Source organism: Myodes glareolus, chromosome 24 (genome assembly GCF_982192425.1).
Source record: "Myodes glareolus chromosome 24, mMyoGla1.1, whole genome shotgun sequence".
In the NCBI taxonomy this organism is placed as follows: Eukaryota; Metazoa; Chordata; class Mammalia; order Rodentia; family Cricetidae; genus Myodes; species Myodes glareolus.
The window spans coordinates 19,856,687-19,881,637 of NC_142049.1; the positions used below are offsets into that span (position 1 = coordinate 19,856,687).

Genomic DNA, 24,951 nt, shown 5'->3' on the forward strand with positions numbered 1-24,951 from the left:
TTCTTCCAAGTGGGGTTGCCTTGCCCAACTTAGCTGTGAGGGCTTTGTCTTATTATATTTTGCTTTATCGTGTTAATTGTTGTCTCTTGGAAGCCTATTCTTTTCTGAAGAGGGGTGGAGTGGGAGTGGATGTGGGGGACAGGGAGGAGCTGGGAGGAGAGGAGAGAGGAAACTGTGGTCTTGTTGTATACAATAGAGAAGAATTTATTTTCAATAAAAAAAAAACAATGATTCAGAAATATATGTGCAGATTGGTCACCAGTCTGCTAGAGATGCACATGTAAACCAAGTATTTAAAGAAACATCAAAATGGCAAAATAGCAGAAATAGATACACATATTGTATTTGTGAACCACACAAATTTTTCAATACTAGTTCTATTTTCTTATTTTTCCTTACTAGTTCTACAATATAGCTATAAAAGATATATGTTTACATAGAAACACACAAGCAATTAAGTTTGACCCACAGTCCTTCTCCTCAGTCAAAATAATAAAAACAAAATTATAGACTTACATTTATAGGATGCTAGCGGGAACAAGAAAATATCTAAGAATTCTGAATTGCCAAGAAAAATAAGCAGTAGATTTAAATTAGGTTGCAGCAACTATTAATTCAGTTGAAGCAGTGATGGGTGTATGTTAAAAAGTTCCTCTGTGTTAAGTAAGCAGTTTTCCAGTCTCCTCCATTAAAGGCTTGATGAATGACAGACTCCAGACTATCACAGAAAAACTAGTCTATAAGTTTATAAGCCAGATTTTGTTTTTTAGTTTCTTTCTAGACATATAACTGATAGGCTCTCTACCAATATTTCACTTCCTGATGCTAATGATTGTAAACACACACACACACACACACACACACAAAGTGTGCCTTTTTTTATTTACAATATTCAACCCAGGCAAAGAACATTCATTGCAGAGTTCCCATGATACCATCCTTTTCCGCTTCTATCATCTTGTGTTCATGTCTGATCAGCTTCCCCTCTTTGCTGTGATTCCAGTGTTATCTGCCCTCTGCCAACACTGGGCAGTTGTGATCGCTTCCTGGCTTGTCTCAGATCCTTCACTCCTCTGTCTAGTGCAGAGTTGTTAAAAGACACTATGACCCCATTATTCATCTCCTTAAGTCATACCAACAATCTCATATTATCTTGGAATTAAACTCCACTCCTTTAAGATAACTCATAAAGCTCCTTTCATCTGACCATTGATTATTCCTACTACAAATCTTCCACGTGTGTCTAAAAATTGAGTTACATTATTAAATGAAACATTTTTTTCAATGCAATTAGATAGGGTTGGAAAAAAAGAAGAAATATCACGCCTCTCATTTCAGGCATTATTATAATTTTAGTGTAATCTAATATCACATAAAATTTTAACAGTCATAGTTCACATGTAATTCACATTACACTTAAAATTAAGGAAAAAACCTTAAATATTTTTATAAAGTTTCTTACACTTCAGTGATTTCTTTTTGTTTTAACCAAATGCAAGGCTTTCTATTTATACATTTTATATTTATACATATTAAATTCTGCCCAGGATTCCATTTCACTGCAGTTTCTAAGACATAATCTTGCCATGAGACAGAATGACTTGTGCTAGCTTCGCAGTATCTCAAAACGTCACCAGCCTAAGCTGAAGTGGAGGACCACTGGTCAGTTGCCAGGGGACTGATAAGCCACTGGGATTTTCCCTGTCTTGGTGTAACGAGATGAAGATGAGCTGACGGCTAGCGTGTGATGAAGGTGGAGGAACTGATTAGCTGTATTTCATCACAGCCATAAACGGAGTGCTTTTGGTACAATTACACAGACGGAGGTATAAAAAATAGCTCTTTCGACATGGGTGCTGATTGAGCCCCCAAGGTCCAAATGAAGACTAAGAAGCCATTGACAGTGGCACTGGGTCTTGTTTCGTCTGCATGGACTGGCTTTTTGGGATCCTGGCCTGTTTGGATGCTCACCTTCCTGGACCCGGAGGGAGGGGGGAGGAACTTGGATTCCCCACAGGACAGGAAACCCTGACTGCTCTTGGGAATGGTGAGGGAGGAGAAGAGGGAGTGGGGGGAGTGGGAGGGTATTGGGAGGAGGGGAGGAAGTGGAAAGAGTGTTTCGGATACTTGAATAAACAAACAAACAAACAAAAAATTAGCTCTTTCTTCTGGTGACTGAAGATTAGAAAAGAATAAATAACCCATCTCATGTACAGCCAACAAATGGTGGACCTCATATACATAAGTATAAAAAGCCTGGTGAATATTAATTGCCTTTTTTCTTTTCGATTATTCAAACTGATACCTGTTTATTTCACTAGTCCTCTGCTGATGGGAATTGAGTTTGCATTCATGGTTCCACCATTAATAAGCAGTGGCTGGATACACACATGTCTTAGTGCATTGCTAGAATCAAATTTTGGTAAGTGTAAGCAAGTGCCAAAACTCATGCAAGTATTTTGTTGGCTATTACAAATGTGTGCTATCATTAATGTGCGAACTATTCATATTTTCTTGGGAATTATAAAGAGCATATTCTAGAGACCTCCGTCAATTCTCTCAAGTTCATCCATCCCCCCTGGTGGTGAATTTTGCCTCTGGTGTCACCAGCTGTAGTTGGGAACTGGCAGTTTCTCACCTGCACCTGCAGTCACATGCCTGGGAAATTCTTCATGTTTGCTGCCATGATCTAGCCAGGCCAACCAGGCTCACATCCTGATTTTCTGGCCAGTCAGAGCATTTTGGCTTTGGACCAATAGCCACAGCAGAAGTCATATTCGGATGCAACTGGAAATGCCACTGTAACTCTCTGGGGACACCCCTTGACTAACGAGAAGGTAGATGGAAGAGAAGGTACAACATACAAGCAGGGGCTCTGTTCTTCATGTCCTCATATGTGAGCTCTCTGGACACAACCCTGTAGGTGAGCAAGGCCTCTTGGTGGCTTTAATCCACACAACAATGCCTATTTTGCATCACATTTGTTTCCCTGACCTGGCTCCCCCTTCATCATCCATTATCACTCCCCCATCACGCTTGGTCTGTAGTACGTTTCTGACTCACTGGGAAACGTTTACAAAAGTGCTGGCAAGTCACAGATCTGTTTGAAAAGGGAAGGTGATTTCAGAAACATAAATGTCAATGGTGCAGCCAGGATGTTCACTGGAACAAATGATTATGAAGACTCTCACTTAAATACAGACTTCCTCTTCATCTGTCTAAGTAAGACGCACCGTTTTAATTTTTCTGGTTCTCTTTGCCTCCAGGAATACAGAGTTAACAAAGGACTACATAGTAATGCCCTCGGAGAGTCAGGGGAGTATTCCTACGGAGAGCCCCTCTGGGGTCAGTCACAGTATGAGGAGTCCAATGGCTCCAGTGTGCAGGATGCCAAAGTCCAGTCCAGAATCCCATGGTGAGATTTGTACACACAAAAGGAGACAGCAGGATGAAAGGAAACAAGGATGAAAGAGAAATCAAGAACTTCCTCACCCTGCCCTACTTGCAAATGATCATCTTCTGTTTTCCCAGATGTCTTTTTCAGTTTTACATACAACCCAAAAAAACCTTGTGGATAATTCACATTCAACGAAACCATCATTTACGGAGGACCCAAATCCTCATCTCCTTCTGCTCTCCCATAGCGCCCAGCTCCTTCCCTACCACTCTCTACTCTAGGCTGCTGCTGCTTATTTAAGTATTTGCTGCTCTGGTTGGTAGTAAAGCTCTTTGGGAACAGGGAGCTGTCAGTTCCAGTCTCTGTCGTATTCTTGGCTCTTAACGTATTGTGAATTTCAAAAAATATTTCTTATTCATATATGAAATATATGAATATATGAAAAAACAAATGAACAGTGAAGATGTCATGACCACATACCTGGCCTTGGTGGAGCGTTCTTAGTGTTCTCTATTTTCCCATAGTCATCAGCCAATTTAAAATAAAGTCGCTAATTAGTGTATATTGACTGATGAAACAATTGTGAGTTTATATAAAGACATCTAATGCATGTCTTCTAACATCAGAGTTCAAAGTATTCTAGAACATTCTCTACTTGTTAGCAATCTTGGGACACAGATATTATAAGGAGAATTAATCATAGTTGTTAAAAAAAAACAGCGACAATAAAAGAACTCAAGTCACTCTCTTGGAATGAGACACAGCGGAAAATGACAACAGATCGGCTGGAGATCTTTAACCTTCCCTTCTCCGCATAGTAAAGTAGTCACTGCGGCCAGGGTCTTCTCCATGTTATCGTTTGCTCTCTGGGTAGCCCTTCCTAACCTGGACAGTGCCTTTCTGGGCACATTAGTATGTAGACGCGACTCCATGGACTCAGTCACGCACCAGAGACCAAAGTCAAGCATCCCAGGTGGGACAAATCCTGTGTCCCAGCGCTACAAGTGAACTAAACCCCTGGCTTAAGTCTGCTTTCTCTGGTTTTAGATGTCTGCTCTGTGAGGGTGCCCAGCTTATTGCATTTACATAGATCACATGGGGAGAATAAGATTTACAGAGATAAACTACCTTTTCTTCTTCTTAGTCGTTTGAAGCCAAATTATTTTTAAAGAACCAGAGGTCATTTAAGGCTTATTGGATTATTCCAAGTGTCAGATCCCCTCCTTATTTTTGATAGAAGGAATCCTTTTCTGCACCGGGCATTTAAAATTCAAGGCTGCCAGGGTGCGAGTAATCCCAGGAAAGGCCCCTGCTGGCAACCTTATTAGCATCACTGCCTCTTGATTTTTATTTAATTCCTTTTAATATTCTATCTCAGTGCTGACAGACGTTTGGAAGCTGAGGGCTCCAGAATGAGGGCAGTATTTCATTGTATCATCAAGCCGGCAGTGAGCGAATAAAATGCCCACAAAGCACTTTGAGATCGTATAGCAAGGGGTCAAAGGAACTGGAGCTGTGACTCAGTGGTAAGAGCATCCGGACAGCATGCACAAGGCCCTGAGTTTGATCACCAGCTCCATAAATAAACAATAAAATGATGTGTTGAACAAGAGAACCACAGACGTGAAATCAGAGTTAATAAGAAAAGAAAGAGTACTGAGATAAAGGGTTCAAATAGGCTTCCCCCAAAATGATGGATTAGCATCTGGATTTCATCTCTGTATCTGCAGATGACTAAAGTGACAAGCCAATGGCAAAAACAAGCACTTGGAAAACGGGACTCTTTTCTAAGCTCCAGGGAGGGGAAGGCTGTTACAGAACATGGGTGAAAAAAAAAGAAAGAAAGGCTCATATAACATTAAAATGTTAGCTTAGAGCAACCAAATTTTTCATACTGGGGATTACATTCAGCTTGTAAATCATATTCATATCTGACACTGCATGCTAGCTCAAAAGTAAATACAACAATGGCCTTGCCCTAACAAAAAAGTTAGAGCTCCCATTTTCCCCCCGACTCACTCACTCCTGACCTTTGCAAACCTACTTTGAGACCCTCAAGTGGAAACAGTCACCTAGAGAGTTCCTTCAAGAAGAGTCTGTTTGAGCAGATGCAACCCGGGGCTTGCTTTGCTAACAAATGCCAGGTAGTGCTGGTGCCCCAGGAGCCTAAGCACCACCTGTGAACGAGAGCCCTGGGAGATTAGTGTTCAGGGTAATCACAGAATATTTAGACTGAAGTTAATCCAAAGCACACTTAATGAGCGGCATCGTTGTTCCTCTGCCAATGGGTTCTGAGGCAGAAATATCTGGTGATTTATAGACTCAGGTCAATTTTTTCTTTTAGAAAGTCAAGCAAAGCGCTTTGAGAGAAATGACCAAAGTATAGAAGAACCCTCCAGAGATCCAGGATTGTTGTAATCTTTTGCAGGTGATCACATGCCCTCTCAAAAATAACTGTAAAAAAACTGTTAAGTCTTCTCCCAGGGAATACACATATAGTTCCTAGTCCCACCCCTTACATAACCACATTTTTTCCTAGACTCCTGTGAGCTCACATAATAAAATTGTTTAAAGTCTCCTGCTCTGAGCTTGGCCCAGAAGCCAGGAGAAACAAACAAAATCATGTGTAATTTCCCCAGGATACTAGATGATTTTTAAATATAAGTCTTATACAAAAAAATAACGTAGCTAACCATATAAACGTAGAAAAAGACAATTCAAAAGAAAAATAGCAGCAGGTAGGAACAGGAGAATTTGAAAGTCTGGGGTATAAGCTGTTCGGGAATTTCTCCATAGCCTTAAAAAGGATCTGGAATGGAAAAAATTGTTTTAAAACAATCTGGCCTTCTATGTTCCCACTGATATCCTGCCTCAGTCTCTCCATGAGCAGATTCTGGGTCATCAGCCTCTGAATGATCAAGGTAAGCTATGATAGTACACCCCTGGCATTCCATCGTTCAGGAGACTAAGGTAGGAGAATCACAATGATATAGTTTCAGGACGATCTAGACAGCACAGTGAGTCCCAGAGCATTGTGGACAACAACAGCAAGATCTTGTCTAAAACAACAAAACAAAAATTAAAGTTAAACAAAGACAGGAAGAAGAAAGTGAAGGAAAAACAGAGGTGAGGGAGGCAGAGAACAGATTCTTGAGCCATTCCAGAAATTTCTGGACTCATGGTCTCACGGTTCAGAAGTCTCATTGCTTAATCTCCAGATGGTTTTTAACATACATTAAAGTTTGAGGTGTTCTTAACTTTCTTCTGTTTACCATAATGGAAGAAAAATCCACCTCTACAGTCAGTCAGGAGCCGAAAAGGTGTATACTCCTGATACAAACAGGAGAAGGATATAGGAGAAGGAACTTGAGAATAAAAATCTAAATATATTTTCCAGTTGTGGTCATGGCTAGAACAGGTGTGCTTGTTTATGCATTTGTTTTAATTCAGCCATCTTTGTAGACACATGAAGTTGTCCCCTACACTACCATTTATTCCTCCCTTATTTCTTTCTGCTCCCCTAAATAAAGGCTCATAGAATCTTCTGCCTCTTCTTCCTCCTCCTCCACCTCCTTCTTCCCCAGGACTTCTCATATGCAATGTCTACATATATATAGATTATGTTAAGTAGCAAGTTTGATAGACTAAATAGCAAATGATAAAGAAAATGTCTAAATATTACATAAAGTTTATATAATATAGGTAAATCTATTAACATATACATACACACACACACACACACACACACACACACACATATATATATATATATATATATATATATATATACTCACGCACACACACATACTTAGAGAGAGGTGGATAATAATCTCCATATAAGTCAAATCATTAGTTTCATTAGTTTTTAAACTCTGGCTAAATGCTAAAAGTTTTAAAAAATTCAGATTCCTTATCTCTAACTGATGCTAAAGGTTTGATTAAGGTCTAGAATGTAATATTATGGTCAAAAATTGCCATCATTGCTAAGATAAAAATATAAAATTGCCATTAACAATTTTTATTTTCAATACAAACCAAAAACTTGTTTGGAGTTTAAACATGGGGTGAGCTTTTAATGTGAAAATTGAGATGTGTTCCTCTAAACATTAGTTTCTTCAGTCTTGTTCATTTTCAGGCATTTCTGAGACAAGTTAGCTTTGAATTTTCAATTCTCCTGCTTCAGTTTTCTTCATGCTTGAACTACAGGCAGAGCTCCTCTTCATATGTAATTAGTGGCTCACTCAGTATCTACAGAGTATATCTCCCTATAGGCCAAACTGTGAGGAGTATAATTACTACTGAGAGCTCAGAGCTCAGGAGTGTCTCCCGGTCTTCCCTTTCTGATCTGGACCTCTGAAAAAAAAAAAAAAAAAGAAAACAAAAAACAAAAAACAAAAAAACCTCACAGTCAAGAACAAGGTAGAATTACTTTGTGACTGTGTAATTGGAATCCATTGGCACACACAAATGGTTGCAGTCTTTCTTCCTGGGCTTATATGCATGCCCTGGTAAAAGCCAATTCTACAGCTTAAGATGCCTTTGAAAAGAATTCCTTCAGCCAGGTTTGCACAAGCCCAAACAGATGTCTGAGTGCACATTAGGGGAGAAGGCCATGTGATAACAAAACAATAGGCTAAGATTATTGATCTAGAAACCAGAGACTATAACAGATTTTTGGCAATACCGGCAGCCAAGGAAGGGCATGCAATAGCATTTCTGATCAAGTTCCCAGAGAGAAGGTAGTCCTGCTGAGACCTGATTTCAAACTTCTTGCCTCCAAAATCATGCTAGAATAACTATCCACCATCTACAGTCCTTTGTTATGCACCTTCACACAGTTCTAGTAACAAGCTCGACCTCTATTTGTTTTCAAGTTCTGGTGATTGAACCCAAGGCCTTAAACAAGTAGTCTTCCACTGAGCTGCATCCTTAGCCCTTGGCATTTTTAGATAAGGCTTCTCTGTGTAACCCACATAGACTTTGGGCTCACCATATAGCCCAGAATGGTCACCAGGGATCCTCCTTCTTCCATATCCTTGGTGCTGGGCAGACAAACAATATAGTGCCTGACTGCCTAGCCTCTATTACATAGCAATGTAGAAAAACCCACTTCTCAGGTGGAGTCTCTGGCTTCATGTCCTAAATAATCAAAGTCAGTGGAGTATGAAGGAGGGATCTGGGGAGCCTTGGAAGGTATTTGTAGATAATCTAATTTCCTTCTGAAATTCACTCCCATCAAAACATCTTCAATATTTAAATGTTCAATTCAAACATTATTTCTATTTCCTAATCTATGTCTTTTAAAAACCACTGCTATAAGTTGGTTGTCCCAGGAAAGCTCTTTTAAGACTCAGAAGCTCCCATAGACGTTTTTAAGGAGCATTCTCTGCAACACTGGTGAACAACAAAAAAGTTGGTCAGGAGAAGAGTCAGCTCTCACTGAATATGCAATAGAAGCCCCAGATGATCCAAGAGGGAGCTTTAGAGGCAAGGAGGCTAACAGGCAAAGAGACTCAGCTCTTGTCCCCAATTTACACCCGCCACTGTCTGTGCATACTCTAGAAGAGCAAAGGATTTGGGGAAAGGCAGTTGGCAGCTTTCTTCAGAAGCAGGCAATGCACAATGACAGACACAGCTATAAGCATGTAGGGGATATGAGTGACAGGAGCCTCAAATGGAACCTAGAATACGGCCTGTGGCATCGACCTTGTATACAAACGGAAGTCGGCCTGCCTAATCACCATCTGTTATGAGAACGTGGCCATGAGAGCTTCCACACCTGGACCAGATTGCCTTATTCTGGGAACGAATCCATTAGGTGCTCTTAAATCATGTCATAATGACATGGCCAAGAGATCTCAGCTCTGGTTTCTTGGCCTGTCCCTCTCCCACCCACACACTTTCCATTTGCACATCCTGCAGCAGCTCTCAAAGTCTCCATTTTTACAATGGCTGTGCTCACATGTGGACCACAGTGAATTGGGTTTTATTAGTTCCTTGGATAGACAGGATAATCATTTAACCACTATATAGAAATGTTGACCCATTGCCTTCATTTATGTAATCACTCATCATACATAATAGTAGTGATTCAATACTAGACTAAGCATTGAGTGTTTAAACAAGCAAGAGATTGTAAAAATTTCTTAGCAAAGTGGTAAATTATTGGGCTTTACTTTGGAAAAAAAAAGGCACTTGGATAGTGTTGTGGATTGCTGTCCTCTGGCCTATGACATCTTAATTAGACCAGCTGTGGTGGACCACACAAGATTCTCCCAAGATCAGGTCCATTGGTAGTCCTTTGTAAAAGTGGAATGAAAGTCTTCAGATGGTCCCCTACAATTACAGCCTACTCTTCCCTTGAGGATGTGATTCTGCCTTAGTTCACTGTGGTCTTGGGAAGTGGCAGAGTGCACAATGGGTGAGAGGGCTACTACAAGGGGACTCCAGCTGTACCACTGCTGTGACCTTCTTACCCAGACCAGGATAGGAGTTGTCAGTGGTGCAAGTGTTTGGGACCACACAAGTTTCTCTAAGAAATATCTTACGCATGCTGCTGCAAGTAAGCAAGTAGCAAACTCTTGGTTTCACCACCCTAAATGAGTGGAGTTATCTTCTTTGTTTGTTCTTGGTGCCAGACACAGATGAATGGGCTTTGCTCATCTTTTCCAAGCAAAGGTCATCCAATAAATGGATTAAAGGTCGTTACTATGTCTTGAATAACTCAGGGTTATGGAAAGGTACCTCGGCGGATGCTGGAAAAGATGAAGGACACATGTGGAGGGTCCACAGCAGAAAGCAGCTAACCCATAGAAAGGGTACCAAACACCAGTTAGTTATTCTTTGACCTCAGCTGAATCACCCATCTTCTATTTTTGCTCTAAGTAAGGCCATGTTATCTTTTTCCACAATGTTGCCAAGAAGCAAGCTAACAGCCTACTTGAGTGGGGATACTCGTGTCAAACTCCGTAGCCATTAGCAACCCATGAAACCTAGATACTTGCCTCTGTATGTAGAAGCACATGATGGATATGACCCCAAGTTACAAACATTCAGAAAAAAGTAAACAGATGTCCGTATCAACTAGACACCTCTTAAAACATGAGCTCTGAATGGTTGTTCATTCCGTTTTCTTTTCTGCCTCAGAAGATGTGAGAGCTTCAGGCCAGGCCCCAGTAGGTAAAGTAATTCCCTCACTAGGTGGAACTTCCAGGTTAAACACAAATTTTGGATCTAACTATACAACTAGAGCAGAAACTGTGTCTCAAAGAGATATAAGCAGGAGATTTCTTTAAAACTATCCAGACTGTAGACTGGAAAATAGAAGAGAAAAATATTATATTAATAATAATTATCTGAATGTATTGGCTAATGTTCTTTAATGTAGCCCCAGCATAAATGTCACCGTAAGAAATGCTATTTCACTTCACCACTAACAAATCAGGTACTTAGTGTGCTGGGGGAGAAATGATTGGAACTGCTTTAAAGCCACGTTAACCAGAGAAACTGCAAAAATATTTATATTCTTATGAAGGAAGGAAGGAATGCCCCTCATGGGTGTATTTAAGTATCCTCAATCTTTTGGATAAATGGTAATGCTAAACAAAAAATGGAAAGATGACCTTAGAATAATAACCTCAAGACCCAACTGGGACTCAGCTTCCCAATATAAAAAAAAATCATTTGCAATATGTTCAGGGTAAAAGTTTCTATACTGCTTTATAGCTCATAGACTTTATGATATTCCTCAAACAAAAATCACCCAAACACCCAACTCTGAGCTGGCTTCCTTCCTACGAGATAGGCCCTCCCATATGTAAAATTACTCACCCAACCATGCTCACCGTCTGTAATTCTGCTCAGTGAGACTCTATGGTGTGTGTAAGGACAGGAAAACAATGGGAAGGAGAAAACCAATCCATTCACAGAGGTGTTTCATATAGAGCCTGGGCCTGTGAAAGCAAAACCAGGTCTGGCCCAGTTGGGGCTTTCTGTAGCCAGTTCTCTCTCCATTCTTCCTTTAAGAGACCTCAAATGAAGGCAATGTGGAAAATTTCACAGAGCAGACATTGGGTCAGTGCCTGAAAGCCAGCCCATTGGCTGTGTATCTTTCATCCTTTGTCATTGCTAACAGTCATTATATATGTTACATGGAAAATGAAGATCTGAGATAACCTGACCTGTGAGTTATTGTGTTTTCACACAGCCAGAAAGGCCTTTGAGTGGCCAGTTGATTCATAGTGGATGGCATTGATGAAGCTAGGTGACCAGATGAAATTAGGCTGAATAAGTTCTTGGAGAAACTAAGTCAATGAAAGTCAACAATCCAATTATAGGCTGAATAAGTTCTCAGAGAAACTAAGTCAATGAAAGTCAACAATCCAATTCATCTGTAAAAAGTTGCATGAGATGTCTTTGAATGACTGCCCCCTTTCCATAAAAAGGCATATGGCAAAGAGATAAAATATTGTATTTAAAAGGCCGCAGGATCAAAGTACTCCAGGCTTATTTTTTTCTGATACCATAGGTTTTTGAATGACAATAAAATGAGGAAAACCCTGATGAAATGATCTCCAACCATTTTCACATGTACAGAACTCATGTGTTGTAAGGAGAACAATCCTCATTCATACCTTCCTTTGATTGGGGAGGTACGTAGGCATGTGAAACAATGAGCTTCCAGCCCTTTCGATAAATGGAGGAGTGAGGTCTTTGCCTGCCTGTGCAAAGATCCCAAATCTTTCTATTTTGCATCGATATTAACAAGAGAAAATTGGATTAATTAGTTGAATAACATTAATCCAGTAACAATGCAATTCTTTGAAGCCACTGTGTAGAATAATTAACAGACAGAATTAGTGAGACAAAATGAATGGTTCCATAGCCCTGGGTCAAGTTCCCTTTGGCCAGGTGGGAAGACAGGCAGATCTCATAACCTGCCAGTCCCTAACCTCTCTGTGATAGCTAACAGATTTCTACGAACTCATGACAGATGCCAAGTGTTTCCTGGCTGTTCTAGGAGCATTTCAAAGCCAACACCCAACGAGCTTTCGCGCTCGTGAGGTCCAGGTAGTTTGGGGGGTTGAATGGAACCCACCAAGGAGTAGTCTGTCAACCTGCCTGAGAAATTTAAAAGAGTCTATTACCCTGGCAATGTCACTGCGTCTCTTATTTATGCTTCTCTGTGGGAGAATGGGAAGAGCAGCCAGAGCAGTGTGCTGTAGCAGCGATCCAGCTGCTCATGCCGTTAATACAGCTGTGGAAAGGACATGATTTATACAGGACTGCTTTCCCTCAACACTAACACAGCACCAACACACACACACACACACACACACACACACACATTCTAGTGGACTCATAGTGAACACATGCTCCACTGTGCTCTGGTGACAGTAGGTAGCTGCTGGTTTACCCTGGCACATAAAACACCCGGCGCCGAAATGTTTTGATTGCACCTATAGACCTAGACCCTCTATGATGTGCAGCTTGGTTATTGGAAAAGATAACATATTTCCATGCATATAGCAGTCATGACTGGTCGTTCAGATTGGAGAGAGGCTCCCCGCCGCTTGATAGTGCAGAGAGCTGATGGAAGGACTGCATTGGAAGGCATGCACAGATAATTTCCAGGATCAACAGAGCTGCTGCTGCAGGTATAAAAATAATCACTGAAGCAGGTTCTTCACAGCGAAGGGCTGAGGCCAGACCCAGCTGGAAGCTTCCTACCCCTTGCAAGGGAGAAAGACAGGTCTGCTATTGCTTTTCATTTCTATGTTCTGCAGCTGAGCAGATAGCAGGGGCCCAATAGCTTCACATACCTGATAGGGGCCCTGGTTACAGCCACAATAGCTGCTCTCCATGGTGTAGCTTCTGGAAACCCCCATCTCTCTCCACACCACGACCCGGGCAGTGGAGGCTCGTGATTTTTCCACCAGAAAACTGCAGCTGTTCATGGTGAATGCTGGTGCTAGCTTGTCCAGGATTTTAGGAAGCATCTATAATTTAAATAAATAAATAAATAAATATAAAAAACAAATTGCGATAAACTATGGGTGGTTAATAATATTCATTATTTAAAAATGGATTCTCAACATGTATTATTAAACATGACTATACATCAAATACAAGGCTATGTTCCTCTATATCATTAATTCTAATAAAAAGATATCAACATTTTTACCACTTTGCTATGTAAACTGTGAGGTTTGACAAGTAAAGAAATAAATAACCTAAGAGTCACAGCTATGAGATAGTCAGAATGGGATCTAAAAGCCAACCTGGTCTACTTCAGCATCATGAGTTTTGGCTCCCCTTTCCTCTGATACCGTGCACCCAGTTTCATACACCACTAAATTGTGCCATCCGAGAATTATACACGTCACAGAGAAATGCAACTTCTAGTGACGTCATCTAGTTCCATCCAGGACAGAGGACAATGGGCTTATCTCTGAGAGCCACTGACAATCCTCACCCATACAAACATATGAATATATAAAGTGCACTCATCTCCTGTGAGTATATAATTGCCCAAATGAACTCTGTCATTGTACCCTCCATGTCATAAATCGGGAGCCGAATCAATTAGAAAACTTCTAAAACGCCATCCTCCTAGGGTTCATATATCCCGCCTTTTCTAGGAGTGAAACTCTTTTATTCATGACTTTTTAATCTCCATTTAGAAGGAATGGATAATCTCCTGCCACTCCAATTAATCAAGTGGGGCTCCTAGGCACCAGGTCCGCCCCCAAGGAGATGGTAATTCAGAAGCAACGATAGGACACACAGTACTTGGGTCAGCGGAAACGCTAAACACAGGCAGTCCCAGGTCTTAGCAGTATTAAAAGTCCATTTCACTTCAGTCGTCACAGAATATGCACAATAATATATGATATAAAATTGTGTACAATATGTAACAAATAGTAGAAATTCAGGCTTTTAGCCAAATTCTATAGAAGAAAATATAAACTACTCTGGTAGAAATCCAGCTCCTTTGTCATTCCTAGAAAATCCAGTAAATCTTTATCTCTCTGATGTTTTTGTCCTCATATTTAATATAACTTAATTATATAATCATCAATATAAAGTATATACTTTATAGGTCTATCACCATAATTATTTGTGTGACTTATTAAGACCACTGAGTTATCACACAGCTCCCAGGCCTATGGATCATTTTGAAAAGAAAAAATAAATGCTAATTTTTATTTGTGTTTGTGCACTCCTCTGTCTCTCCAGGTAAGTTCTAACTCCACTGGTTTCTTCAGAGTGTTCCTCACAACAATAATAAATAGTTGTTTAGTTTACCTTTCCCCTTGACCTTGTAAGTCTCATGATGGCAGGTGTATATCTTACAAGAAGATCCATCCCTACACACTGAGAAACGCTTCTCACGACAACACTTCATGATACTGGTTGCAGAAATAAATAGAATCCTTTTTTATTTTATGAAAAACTATCTTTTTCATTTCATAGTCCAATCCCAGTTTCCCGTCCTTCCCCTCCACCTGTTACCTCTATCTCCCCTGTAAGCCACACCCTATCCACACCTCAGAGATGTAAGGCACACTGCTTTGAGAAAGAATCGATGCCCTCCTTACTATATCTAGGCGGAGCAAGGTATATATCCAAAGAAAATGGGTTCCCCAAAAGTCAATACAAGCAGTAGTGGTAATTCCTGGTCACTCTGTCAGTGGCTCCACAGTCTTTCCCAGCCATATAACTGTCACTCACATGCAGAGGACCTAGTTTGGCCCTATGCTTGTTCCTTCCCTGTCCAGCCAGAGTTGGTGAGTTCCAATTAGCTCAGGTAAGCTGTTTCAGTGGGTATTACCATCATGGTCTTGACCTCTTTGATCATATTCTTAGTCCTCCCACTCTTCAGCTGAACTTTGGGAACTCAGTCCAGTGCTCCACTGTGCCTCTCTGCCTCTGTTTCCATCAGTTGCTGGATGAAGGTTCTATGGTGGCATTTAAGATAGTCATCAATCTGACTACAGGGCAAGGCCAGTTCAGGCACCTACTCCACTATTGCTTAGGGTCTTCTTTGTGAATTCCTGGGAATTTCTCTAGTGCCAAATTTCTTGGAAGCTCCATAATGGCTCCCTCCATCAAGATATCTCCTTCCTTGTTCTCCTTCTCTGTTTGTCCCTCATCTTAACTACCCTTTTCTCTCAAGTTCTCCTCCCCTCCCCTTCTCTTCTCCTCCTCCCCTTCCTCCCTTCCTTCTCCCTCTACCCCCATCACATGCTCCCAACTGTCTCAGGAGATCTTGTCTATTTCTTCTTCCCAGGGGGATATTTATATATGAACATTGTTGAACAAATGTCCTTGTAGTATGATTGAGCATCTTTTGGGTATATGCCCAAGAGTGGTATTGCTGAGTCCTGAGGAAGGTTGATTCTCAATTTTCGGAGAAACCCCCATACTGATTTCCAGAGTGATTGGACAAGTTTGCATTCCCACCAGCAATGGAGGAGTGATCCTCTTATGCCATATCCTCTCCAGCATAAGCTATCATTGGTGTCTTTGATCTTAGCCATTCTTACAGGTGTAATATGGAATCTCATAGTCATTTTGATGACTTGTGTTTCCCTGATGGCTAAGGATGTTGAACATTTTCTTAAGTGTCTTTCAGCCATTTGAGATTCTTCTGTTGAGAATTCTCTGTTTAGGTCTGTACCCCACTTTTAAATTTGGTTATTTGGAATTTTGATGTCTAATTTCTTGAGTTCTTTATATATTTTGGGGATCAGTCCTCTGTCTGATGTGGGGTTGGTGAAGGTCTTTTCCCATTCAGTAGGCTGGCTGCCTTTTTGTCTTCTTTACTATGTCCGTTGCTTTACAGAAGCTTCTCAGTTTCGTGAAGTCCCATTTATTTATTGTTGCTCTCAGTGTCTGGGCTAGTGGTGTTATATTTAGAAAGTGGCTTTCTGTGCCCATGCACTGAAGGCTACTTCCCACATTTTCTTCTATGAGTTTCAGTGTGGTTGGATTTATAGTGAGGTCTTTAATCCATTTGTACTTACGTTTTGTGCATGCAGATAGTATATTCTAATAGAGCTGATAGGGGACTGATTTAATATGCATGGATATACTATAACTATACATAAAGTGATAGAGAACATTTTGAAAGAACTTTAATTATTAGTGTGTTACTTTGTTGCAACAAGTTTAGTTTTATTTAGATAAGAACTCATTGTATTATAAACCTATTTATGTACATTTATAGCATTACAATGACTTCATTTTTAAAGGACATGTTTAGTTTCCTGGCAAAATCAGGAAGATGATGCAGAGACCTCCCATAGACATCCACACCCTCCCATAACATCTGCCACCAAAACGGTCCATTTGTTTTGAATGATGAACTCACACTGAAACATTAACAATAGGCAGAGTTGATATTAGGATTTACTATTGAAAACATACATTGTAAGTGCTTAGAAAGTAGGCTCCCTGACAGTTATCCAGCATTACAGTATCACTGTAGAGTTTCCTTGCCAGAACAAATGCTTTTGCGCCACTTACCACCTTCTTTTTTCTCTAAACCCTTGGCCACAACTGATCTTCCTCTGCCTTCAAAGTTCTGTCCAATCTAGAATGGTGAACCAGGCTACTTTACAGATTGACTTCCGAAACTTAGAAACACTCACTTAAGTTAACTCCAATTCTTCACATTTATGGCAGTTTATTTTACCTTATTACTCAATAATATTTCATTATGTATCTTCTGATTATTCAAATTTAGCTGTTATAAATAAAGCTACCATAAATACACATGTACAGGTTTTTGTGGGCATCTAAGCTTTTAGTTTCTTTAGATTAATCACAAGCATGCAGTACTGGACTCAATAGCAAGAATATATCTAAGAACCAACAGTTCTATTCCAAAGTGGTTGTATCCTTTGGGATTTTCACCAACAATGAACTAGCATCTCCGTGATTCTACATCCTTCTTGAAATTGGGTGTCAGCATTCCAGGTTTTGGTTGCTTGGACAAGTGGTAATAATAGCACATTTTTAATCTTCTGTCCCCTGAGATATAGAACAGATCAATGCTTTTTTGTGGGTTTATTTTTTGACACCTGTGCATCATCTTTGGTGAGTATCTTCACTATTTTATGTTTAAATATGGACTTGTTTTTTTTTTCATTTTCCAGCTGAGAAGGGCTTTTCTTTTACATAACTTCCAAGGCCTTACATAAACTGTGTTATAAATGATAGTCCATAACATTGTTCTTTCATATGTATTTTGAAATAATTTTCTCTATTCTCTTTCTTCCATTTTTATCCTTGTAACAGAATTTTTTTCTCAGAGCAGAACATAAACATTTTATGAATTCTAGCTTTTTGATTTTTTTTCTCCTAAGGATTATGCCACTGATGTTACATCTTAAAAGTATGGTGGCAAGGAGGGGCACAATACCAAGGTTGATTGACAAGTCCATGGTCCTTATCATCTACATATTCCCCTGCTGTTATCTTCTGGAAAATTTTGTACTTTTTCATTTTACACTTCGGTCAGTGTAATGAGAATGAAAACAGCCTTATAGGCTTTTATATTTGTGTGCTTTGTCGCCAGGGAGTGGAACTAATGGAGCAGGATTAGAAGGATTAGGAGGTGTGGCTTTCTTGGAGTAGGTATGACCTGTTGGAGGAAGTGTGTCACTGGGGGGTGGGCTGTGAGGTTTCAAAAGCACATAACAATCAACCTCTCTCTCTCTCTCTCTCTCTCTCTCTCTCTCTCTCTCTCTCTCTCTCTCTCTGTGCCTGTTGCCCTTGAACCAGGTTGTAAAGCTCTCAGCTATTGCTTCAGTACCAAGCCTGCCTGCAGGCTTACTCCCCACTATAGTGGACATAGATTAATCCTCTGAAACTTCAAGCAAGACCCCAGTTAAATGCTTTCTTCCAGGAGTGTCTTTGATGATGGTGTCTCTTCACAGCAATAGAACACTAAGACAATCATTAATCCATTTCGAATTAATTCTGTGAAAGATATGCATCTATGTTTAGATTCTTTTTATTTTGCATCAAGATCTCCATTTTTTTAATTGATCCATTTATTGAAAATACTGTCTTTGTCGTATTGCCTGACTCCTCTGTAAAGGATGAGGAACTGCTTACGTGGGTCTGTTTCGTGACACTGTAAATTCCCCCTATGACCTATCTACCTAACCCTGGATCATTACCTTCCTGTCTTGTATTCTCAGTTTGTGGTAAGCCTTAAAGTGAGGCAGCTCCAGAATTCCAACTGCGTTTTCCTCATATGTATTTTCTGAACTACTCTGGGTCTTCTGCCCCTCCATTTTGATGCCTACAATGTACTTTGCTGACATTTTGATTGACAGGCATTAAATCTATAGTTTAAAGTGGGGAGAACTGAAAGCTTGACAATGCTGAGTTTTCTATCCACAAATGCAAATGCTTTTTAGTCTCTAGGTTCTATTTATTTTGTTCATCACATTTTATAGTTCTCTTTGTATACAATGTATAAATGTTGTTTTGTTAGATTGACACCCAAGGATTTCATTGTATGGGGTAATAATGAAAATGGCAGTAAGGGGTGTGTGTGTGTGTGTGTGTGTGTGTGTGTGAGAGAGAGAGAGAGAGAGAGAGAGAGAGAGAGAGAGAGAGAGAGAGAGAGAGAGAGAAGAAAAAGAGAGAGAGAGAGAGAGAGAGAGAGAGAGTGCTGAGAAAGAACCCTACTCTGTACACCACCAGTATGGTCAGGAACTCCCTATGTAGACCACACTGGCCTCAAACTCACAGCTTTTCTCCTATACCAGTCTTCTGAGAGTAGCGATTACTAGCAAATCCTCCTTTCTCTGTCTACCATTGGATTATCATTATCATCACCATTATTATTATTTTGAAACAGGGCTTCTCTATGTAGCCTCAGCTGTCCTACAACTCACTCTGTAGACCCTGCTGGCCTCAAACTCAAAGATTCACAAGACTCTGCCTCCTAAGTGCTGAAATTAAAGGGGTGCACCACCACCACTCAGCTTAGTATTGAGCTTGTAAATCTCAAATCCATTTGCTGAATGCTGACTTATAGGAAGGCAACAGAATTTTGTACATTAGCCTTTTATGCTGCCATATTCCTACAACGCTTGCTCAAATCAGCATGCTTTTACTTGCATTCCTTGTCCTGCTGCATTGCTAAAATTTTCAGCATGATGCTGAAATGAAGCGGTGAGAAGGAACATTCTTGCTGGGCTTATTTTTCTTGAATAGTGAGAAAAGTTTCTGTTTCTGAGCATTAAAGATACATGTTAGCTATACATATTTTTTAAAATATTCTTTGTCAAGTTGAGAACTGGGCCTCTGTTAGTATGGAGGAAAGAATGTTAGCTTTTGTCGAGTATTTTATCTGAATCCATTATATGGTAAAATGATTTTCCCTCTTAGTCTTTTGATATGATGATTTATACAAATTAATTTTCTAATTATGAACTAGCTATGAAAACATATGAAAAATTTTACTTGGTTATGGCATGTAATTATATATATATACTGTTATGTTTGACATTGTAACATTTTCCTTCAGAATTTTGAAGTTTTTTTATGAGAGATATTGATCTATTTTTCTTTTCTTCTTATACCTTTGCATGACCTCACAAAATTATTTGAAAAGCATTCCCCCAGTTTTGATTTTCAGAAAGCAATTATAGAAATTGGTACAATTTCTCTGTGAAATGTTTTGCAAAATTCACTAATGAATCCATCTGGGTCAGATTCTTTTTGTTTAAGTAGGTTATGAATTTTTTATTTTTTATTATCACTTAAACATCTTTCATATGTAGGCCTGTTCAGATAATCTATTCAGACTCAGTGAACTTTGGTAGTTTTTGTTTCTCAAGAAATTGGATCATTTTGTCTGGATGATTAAATTTATGGATAAAAACATTTCACAGTATTCAATTCTTTTCCATTCAATGTGTACAGAATTTCTATGTGCTGTCTTCCATTTCTGAGGTCAGCAATTTGTCCTCTGATTTGCTTTCTCCTTAGCCTTAACCAAAACTGAACACTTTTGTTGATTTTCCCAACATTGATCTTTTGCTTTAACTGACTTCATCTTTTGATTTCCTGTTTTCAGTTTTTCTAATTTATGTTCTAGTACTTTATACAAATTAAAATCATATCTATTAAAATAAGTGTAATATGATTTATATTCCCTAATTTAAAAGCATTCCCTACTTTATGTTTTGTTTTCACTTAATTTGCCCATTTACTAATTTCCTAAGATGTGTGGTTAGATGGGTGATTTTAGGATTTTCTTCTTTGCTTTATATATACATGCAGCACAATACATATTCATGTATGTATAGAATTTATCATGCTACAAAATTTTAGAAATTTTATTTTCATCTAGTTCAAATATTTTCTAATATTTCTGAAAATTTCTTTGGTGCATCTGTTATTTATAAGTCTGTTACTGTTCCTCCTGAGTTTCGAATTTTACAACTATCTTCCTATTGATGGATAGATTAATTTTATTGCATTAGAACATATTGTGACTTCTCTCATTTTTCAAAATAATATTTGTATTAATTTGTTGAGCCACATAATGTATCTTTTCAAAAATGTATTTTATAAATTTGTGTGGGGGGTGTTTTTTCCACATGTATGCTTATATACTACATGCATGCAGTGTCCTTGTGGCCAGAAAGGAGGGTCCCCTGTGGCCTGAGTTGCTGAGAACTGTAAACTACAACGTGGGTGCTAGGGACCCAACTCAGATCCTCTACAAGTGCAGTGTCCTTGAGTACTGAATCATCTCTAATGTCCCCATACAATCTAGTTCGCACTCACCCCAAATCCTCTCAGATCCACCTCCTCTTACCTATTAGTCCCCTCCACATGGTGTTTTCCTTTCCTTCCTTCCTTCCTTCCTTCCTTCCTTCCTTCCTTCCTTCCTTCCTTCCTTCCTTCCTTCCTTCCAGTTTTTAAGGTATGATCTCATAGCTGACGTCCTGGTGTTGTGACTCTTACAGTCTTTCCATCTTCCCTGTTGTTCCATGAGCTTCAGGGTGGTGGTTGTGTTGTAAATACCTGGGGACAGGTGTCCCACAGTCAGCTGATGTCTATGTTTTGAATAGATGCCGTTTTCTACAGTGAACACTGCTACAAGAAAAGAAGCTTCTTTGATGAGAGACGAGAGCTACATTCGTTGAGAAAGCCCTTAGAGACTTATCCTAGCTTAGGAAAGTGGCGGCTGTAATGGGTTCTCCTCTAGGTTCCATGGCCTCCCAAGACATTTATAATGCCTGGCATGGAGTGACTCCTATTGAATGGGACTAAAATCTGTTTTATAGCATGCAAAGTGATCTGCGCTGGTGAGTGTTTCATGTGGGCTTAAAAACTACGTCTATTTTGTGACTTTGGATAAATCTCTCTCTAAAGATCAATTGCATCTGTTGATGGATGGTGCTTGTTTTTTCCTGCTTCATCTGTCTGCTGATAGAGAAGTTGTGCAATCTGCAGCTGTATTAGCAGCTGCATCTTCTCTTTGCAAGTCTCGTGTACTTTGCTTCATTTTCCTCTTGGACTTTATGTGATCGAGCACACACATGCTATTAACTGTCACTTGTTCTGAGAAAATTTATTCATTTAGCATTAACGCATCGCCATTCTTTATCCATAATAGCTTTACTTTTTTTGAGGTTTCCTTTGTCTGAAATTATTATTAGTTACTACTGCTTTATTTTGATTACTGTCAGCAAATATAAAGCAAACATTTTATACCACTCATTTTTCCCCTTTTTAGTATAGCGGATCTTTTCCACTTGGTTTTGTGGCTGTTGTTTAGTGTGCAATATCCACTTATAACTGATACAAACACACTAGCAAATATTAGACCGACACCTCAAAAGTAGTAGCAGTGACTTTAATTACTTCTCCTTTCTCCTCTTTTGTACCATCCCTGTCATAAATTTCACTACATGCAAGCAGGTTTGTTTAAGCTCAGATTATCAAATACATTGTTGTTAATATATTTTAATAATTGTCATCTGTTAAATTAATAAAGAAATAAATAAAAGATTCATTTCATTTCATTGTTACCTATTTCCTCTTCAGTGCTCTTTCTGTCTTTATATAGACCCAGAATATATTATATAAGGATATATATCTATCCTTCCAAAGTTCTATGTAACTTGTCTTCATAACTTGGAACAAGGACAAATTTCTTCAAAGTCTGTTTATGGGAAAATGCCTTTATTTTGTCTTCACTTTTAAAGCATAATTTTAGCAGTTCAAGAATTATAGTCTAGTGGGGTTTGGGGATGAACACTTTAAATATTTTATTCCTCTATTTTTTTTTTTGGTCGAAAGATTTCTGAAGAGGCCAGGAGTGTGTGTGTGTGTGTGTGTGTGTGTGTGTGTGTGTGTGTGTGTGCTTTCTTAGACAAAAGTAAGGTAGAGTTCTCTCCCCTGTTTTCTTTTGGCAACTTATTTTTGATTTTCAATAGTTGGAAAATGGTATTTCTAGCCCCAGCATTTTTGTATTCCTTCTGTGTAACATTGTCTGAGTTTCCAGGATCTGTGGTTCCTGGAGCTGACACTAAGTGAAGCCAGTTTTGTTAGCTCATATACCTCTGTAGAGATGACCAAACATTTCAATTAACTTCATGTTTCCTGGGGACCTTAACGAGCTGTGATCGCTCTGCTGAAGCCTGGGACAGAGGATTTATAAGGTGAAATGGGGAATCATCCTGCTTACATTTCCCCAGCTGTAGCTTATCCATTCATTAAAAATTTGACTCAAAATTGTGACAATTATAGAAAATTTTCATTCGGTCTCTTCATTTTTCTTTTTATCTTAGTAAATACATCTGTGTCTGGGAGAAACGCAATGATGGCTCTTCTAAACTGGAAGTGTTTTTGTATTACTAACATGAGCAGGAAACAGATGAGCTCAAAAAAATCTAAGTGGAGCCTTATTATCCCACAAAGGTATAAAAAGATTTGAATAAGATAGCATGTGCCCCCACATGGATAGGCAGCCCACATATCAACTTGTTATGTTTTAGCATTATAAACTTACTTTATGAAAAACTTCCTTCTCTGGCTCTCCTTATTTTCTAGTAGTGGGTCTAAGAACAGAGACTGAGGATTCTAACCTCAAAGCCTGCTTGAACACGAAATATGAGGCATCAGAGCCTGGGGTGAAGAGCAGGTAGACTAGAGCCAGACAGACAAATGTAAAGGACAATCCAGCTGATCTGTGACTTACATAAGCTTCTCTGCCTCCCTGAGTCCTGGGCTCACCCTCTATTAAGTGGGAGAGTTACCCGTCCCTTATTAGTTCAGCCCAGACCTGAGAGCATTATAAAAAAACTAAACCAGAATCTTTTCATAGACATGGAATCACACCTGGCCAGAAAGAGCAGAGCCAGGTGCAACCTTAGCTGAGAGATAAATGTTGATTTGAACTCAATCATTAGGGTTTCAAGGAGCAGTTTAGAAACCCAAGCTATAATTTACTTCATTTGATTTCTGATTACTCTTTCCAAACTAACCTCAGTTTCAAAATTCAAAGAAGGGAACCCTCAAAGGTATATTTGGCCTTCTACAGATAGGATGTGTGTCAGAGCTCATTTCTAGGGAGGAACCCTGAAATCAGCTTTGCAAGATCCAAATGTATTTTTTTCCCTTTGGGTTAATAATGTGGCAAGGATGTCGTAATAGGACACTTAGAAGTGTGTGTATTTATGTTCACCATTGCAATGTTCAGAACACAGTTTGCTGCTAATGAAATCTGAAAGAAGGAAATAACAGCTCCCAACTCCAGCCTTCCAAGATTAATAAATATTTAAAGCCCCTCTTTACGTGATATATGTCCCTTCTTTAACTAAGGCAATCTATTGCTTTTCATGTTCCAAATAAGAATTTATTCTTGCTTTAAATATCTTTTGAATTTGAAGCTGCAAAGTCATTTGACTCATTATTCTTTTTCTCCCCAACACAGCATACCCTTTAAATACAGGATCTCAGGGGTCAGAGATTTAAACTGTGCTTTCCCAATCCTAGTTCTTTTTTTTATATTTATTTATTCATTATGTATACAATATTCTGTCTGCATGCATGCCTGCAAGCCAGAAGAGGGCACCAGACCTCATTACAGATGGTTTTGAGCCACCATGTGGTTGCTGGGAATTGAACTCAGGACCTTTGGAAGAGCAGGCAATGCTCTTAACCACTGAGCCATCTCTCCAGCCCCCCAAATCCTAGTTCTTAATACAATCTATAACAATGCAATTTATTCTGTATCCCTTTTCCCTTGTATGTGAAACTGGATGTTGGAAAAAATACTTACTCACTCAACAAATATTTTAAAGCAACATCTAATGATGTACACTAGTGTAGCATAAACTATAGCTGGAAATACTAAGTATATTAATATATTGCAATGTGAAGTTTTGCACTGGTGCTTGGCACAGACTTGGCACTGTGGGAGGAGTATGGAACATTCTTATCTCCATCACTCGTTATAATTAGAAATCTATGAAGAGGATTAATGACTGAAAATGTCAGTAAGAAGAAAA

General features: G+C 39.3%; 1 protein-coding gene across 1 annotated transcript in view; it reads right to left on the reverse strand.

Moving 5' to 3' along the window:
* Positions 1 to 24,951, reverse strand: part of Agbl1 (AGBL carboxypeptidase 1) — a 723,788-nt gene that overhangs the window by 315,052 nt on the left and 383,785 nt on the right. Inside the window, exon 19 of the mRNA XM_087901337.1 lies at positions 13,219 to 13,395. Within this exon, the coding sequence (XP_087757463.1) occupies positions 13,219 to 13,395 (177 nt within the window). The remainder of the gene's footprint in view (positions 1 to 13,218; positions 13,396 to 24,951) is intronic.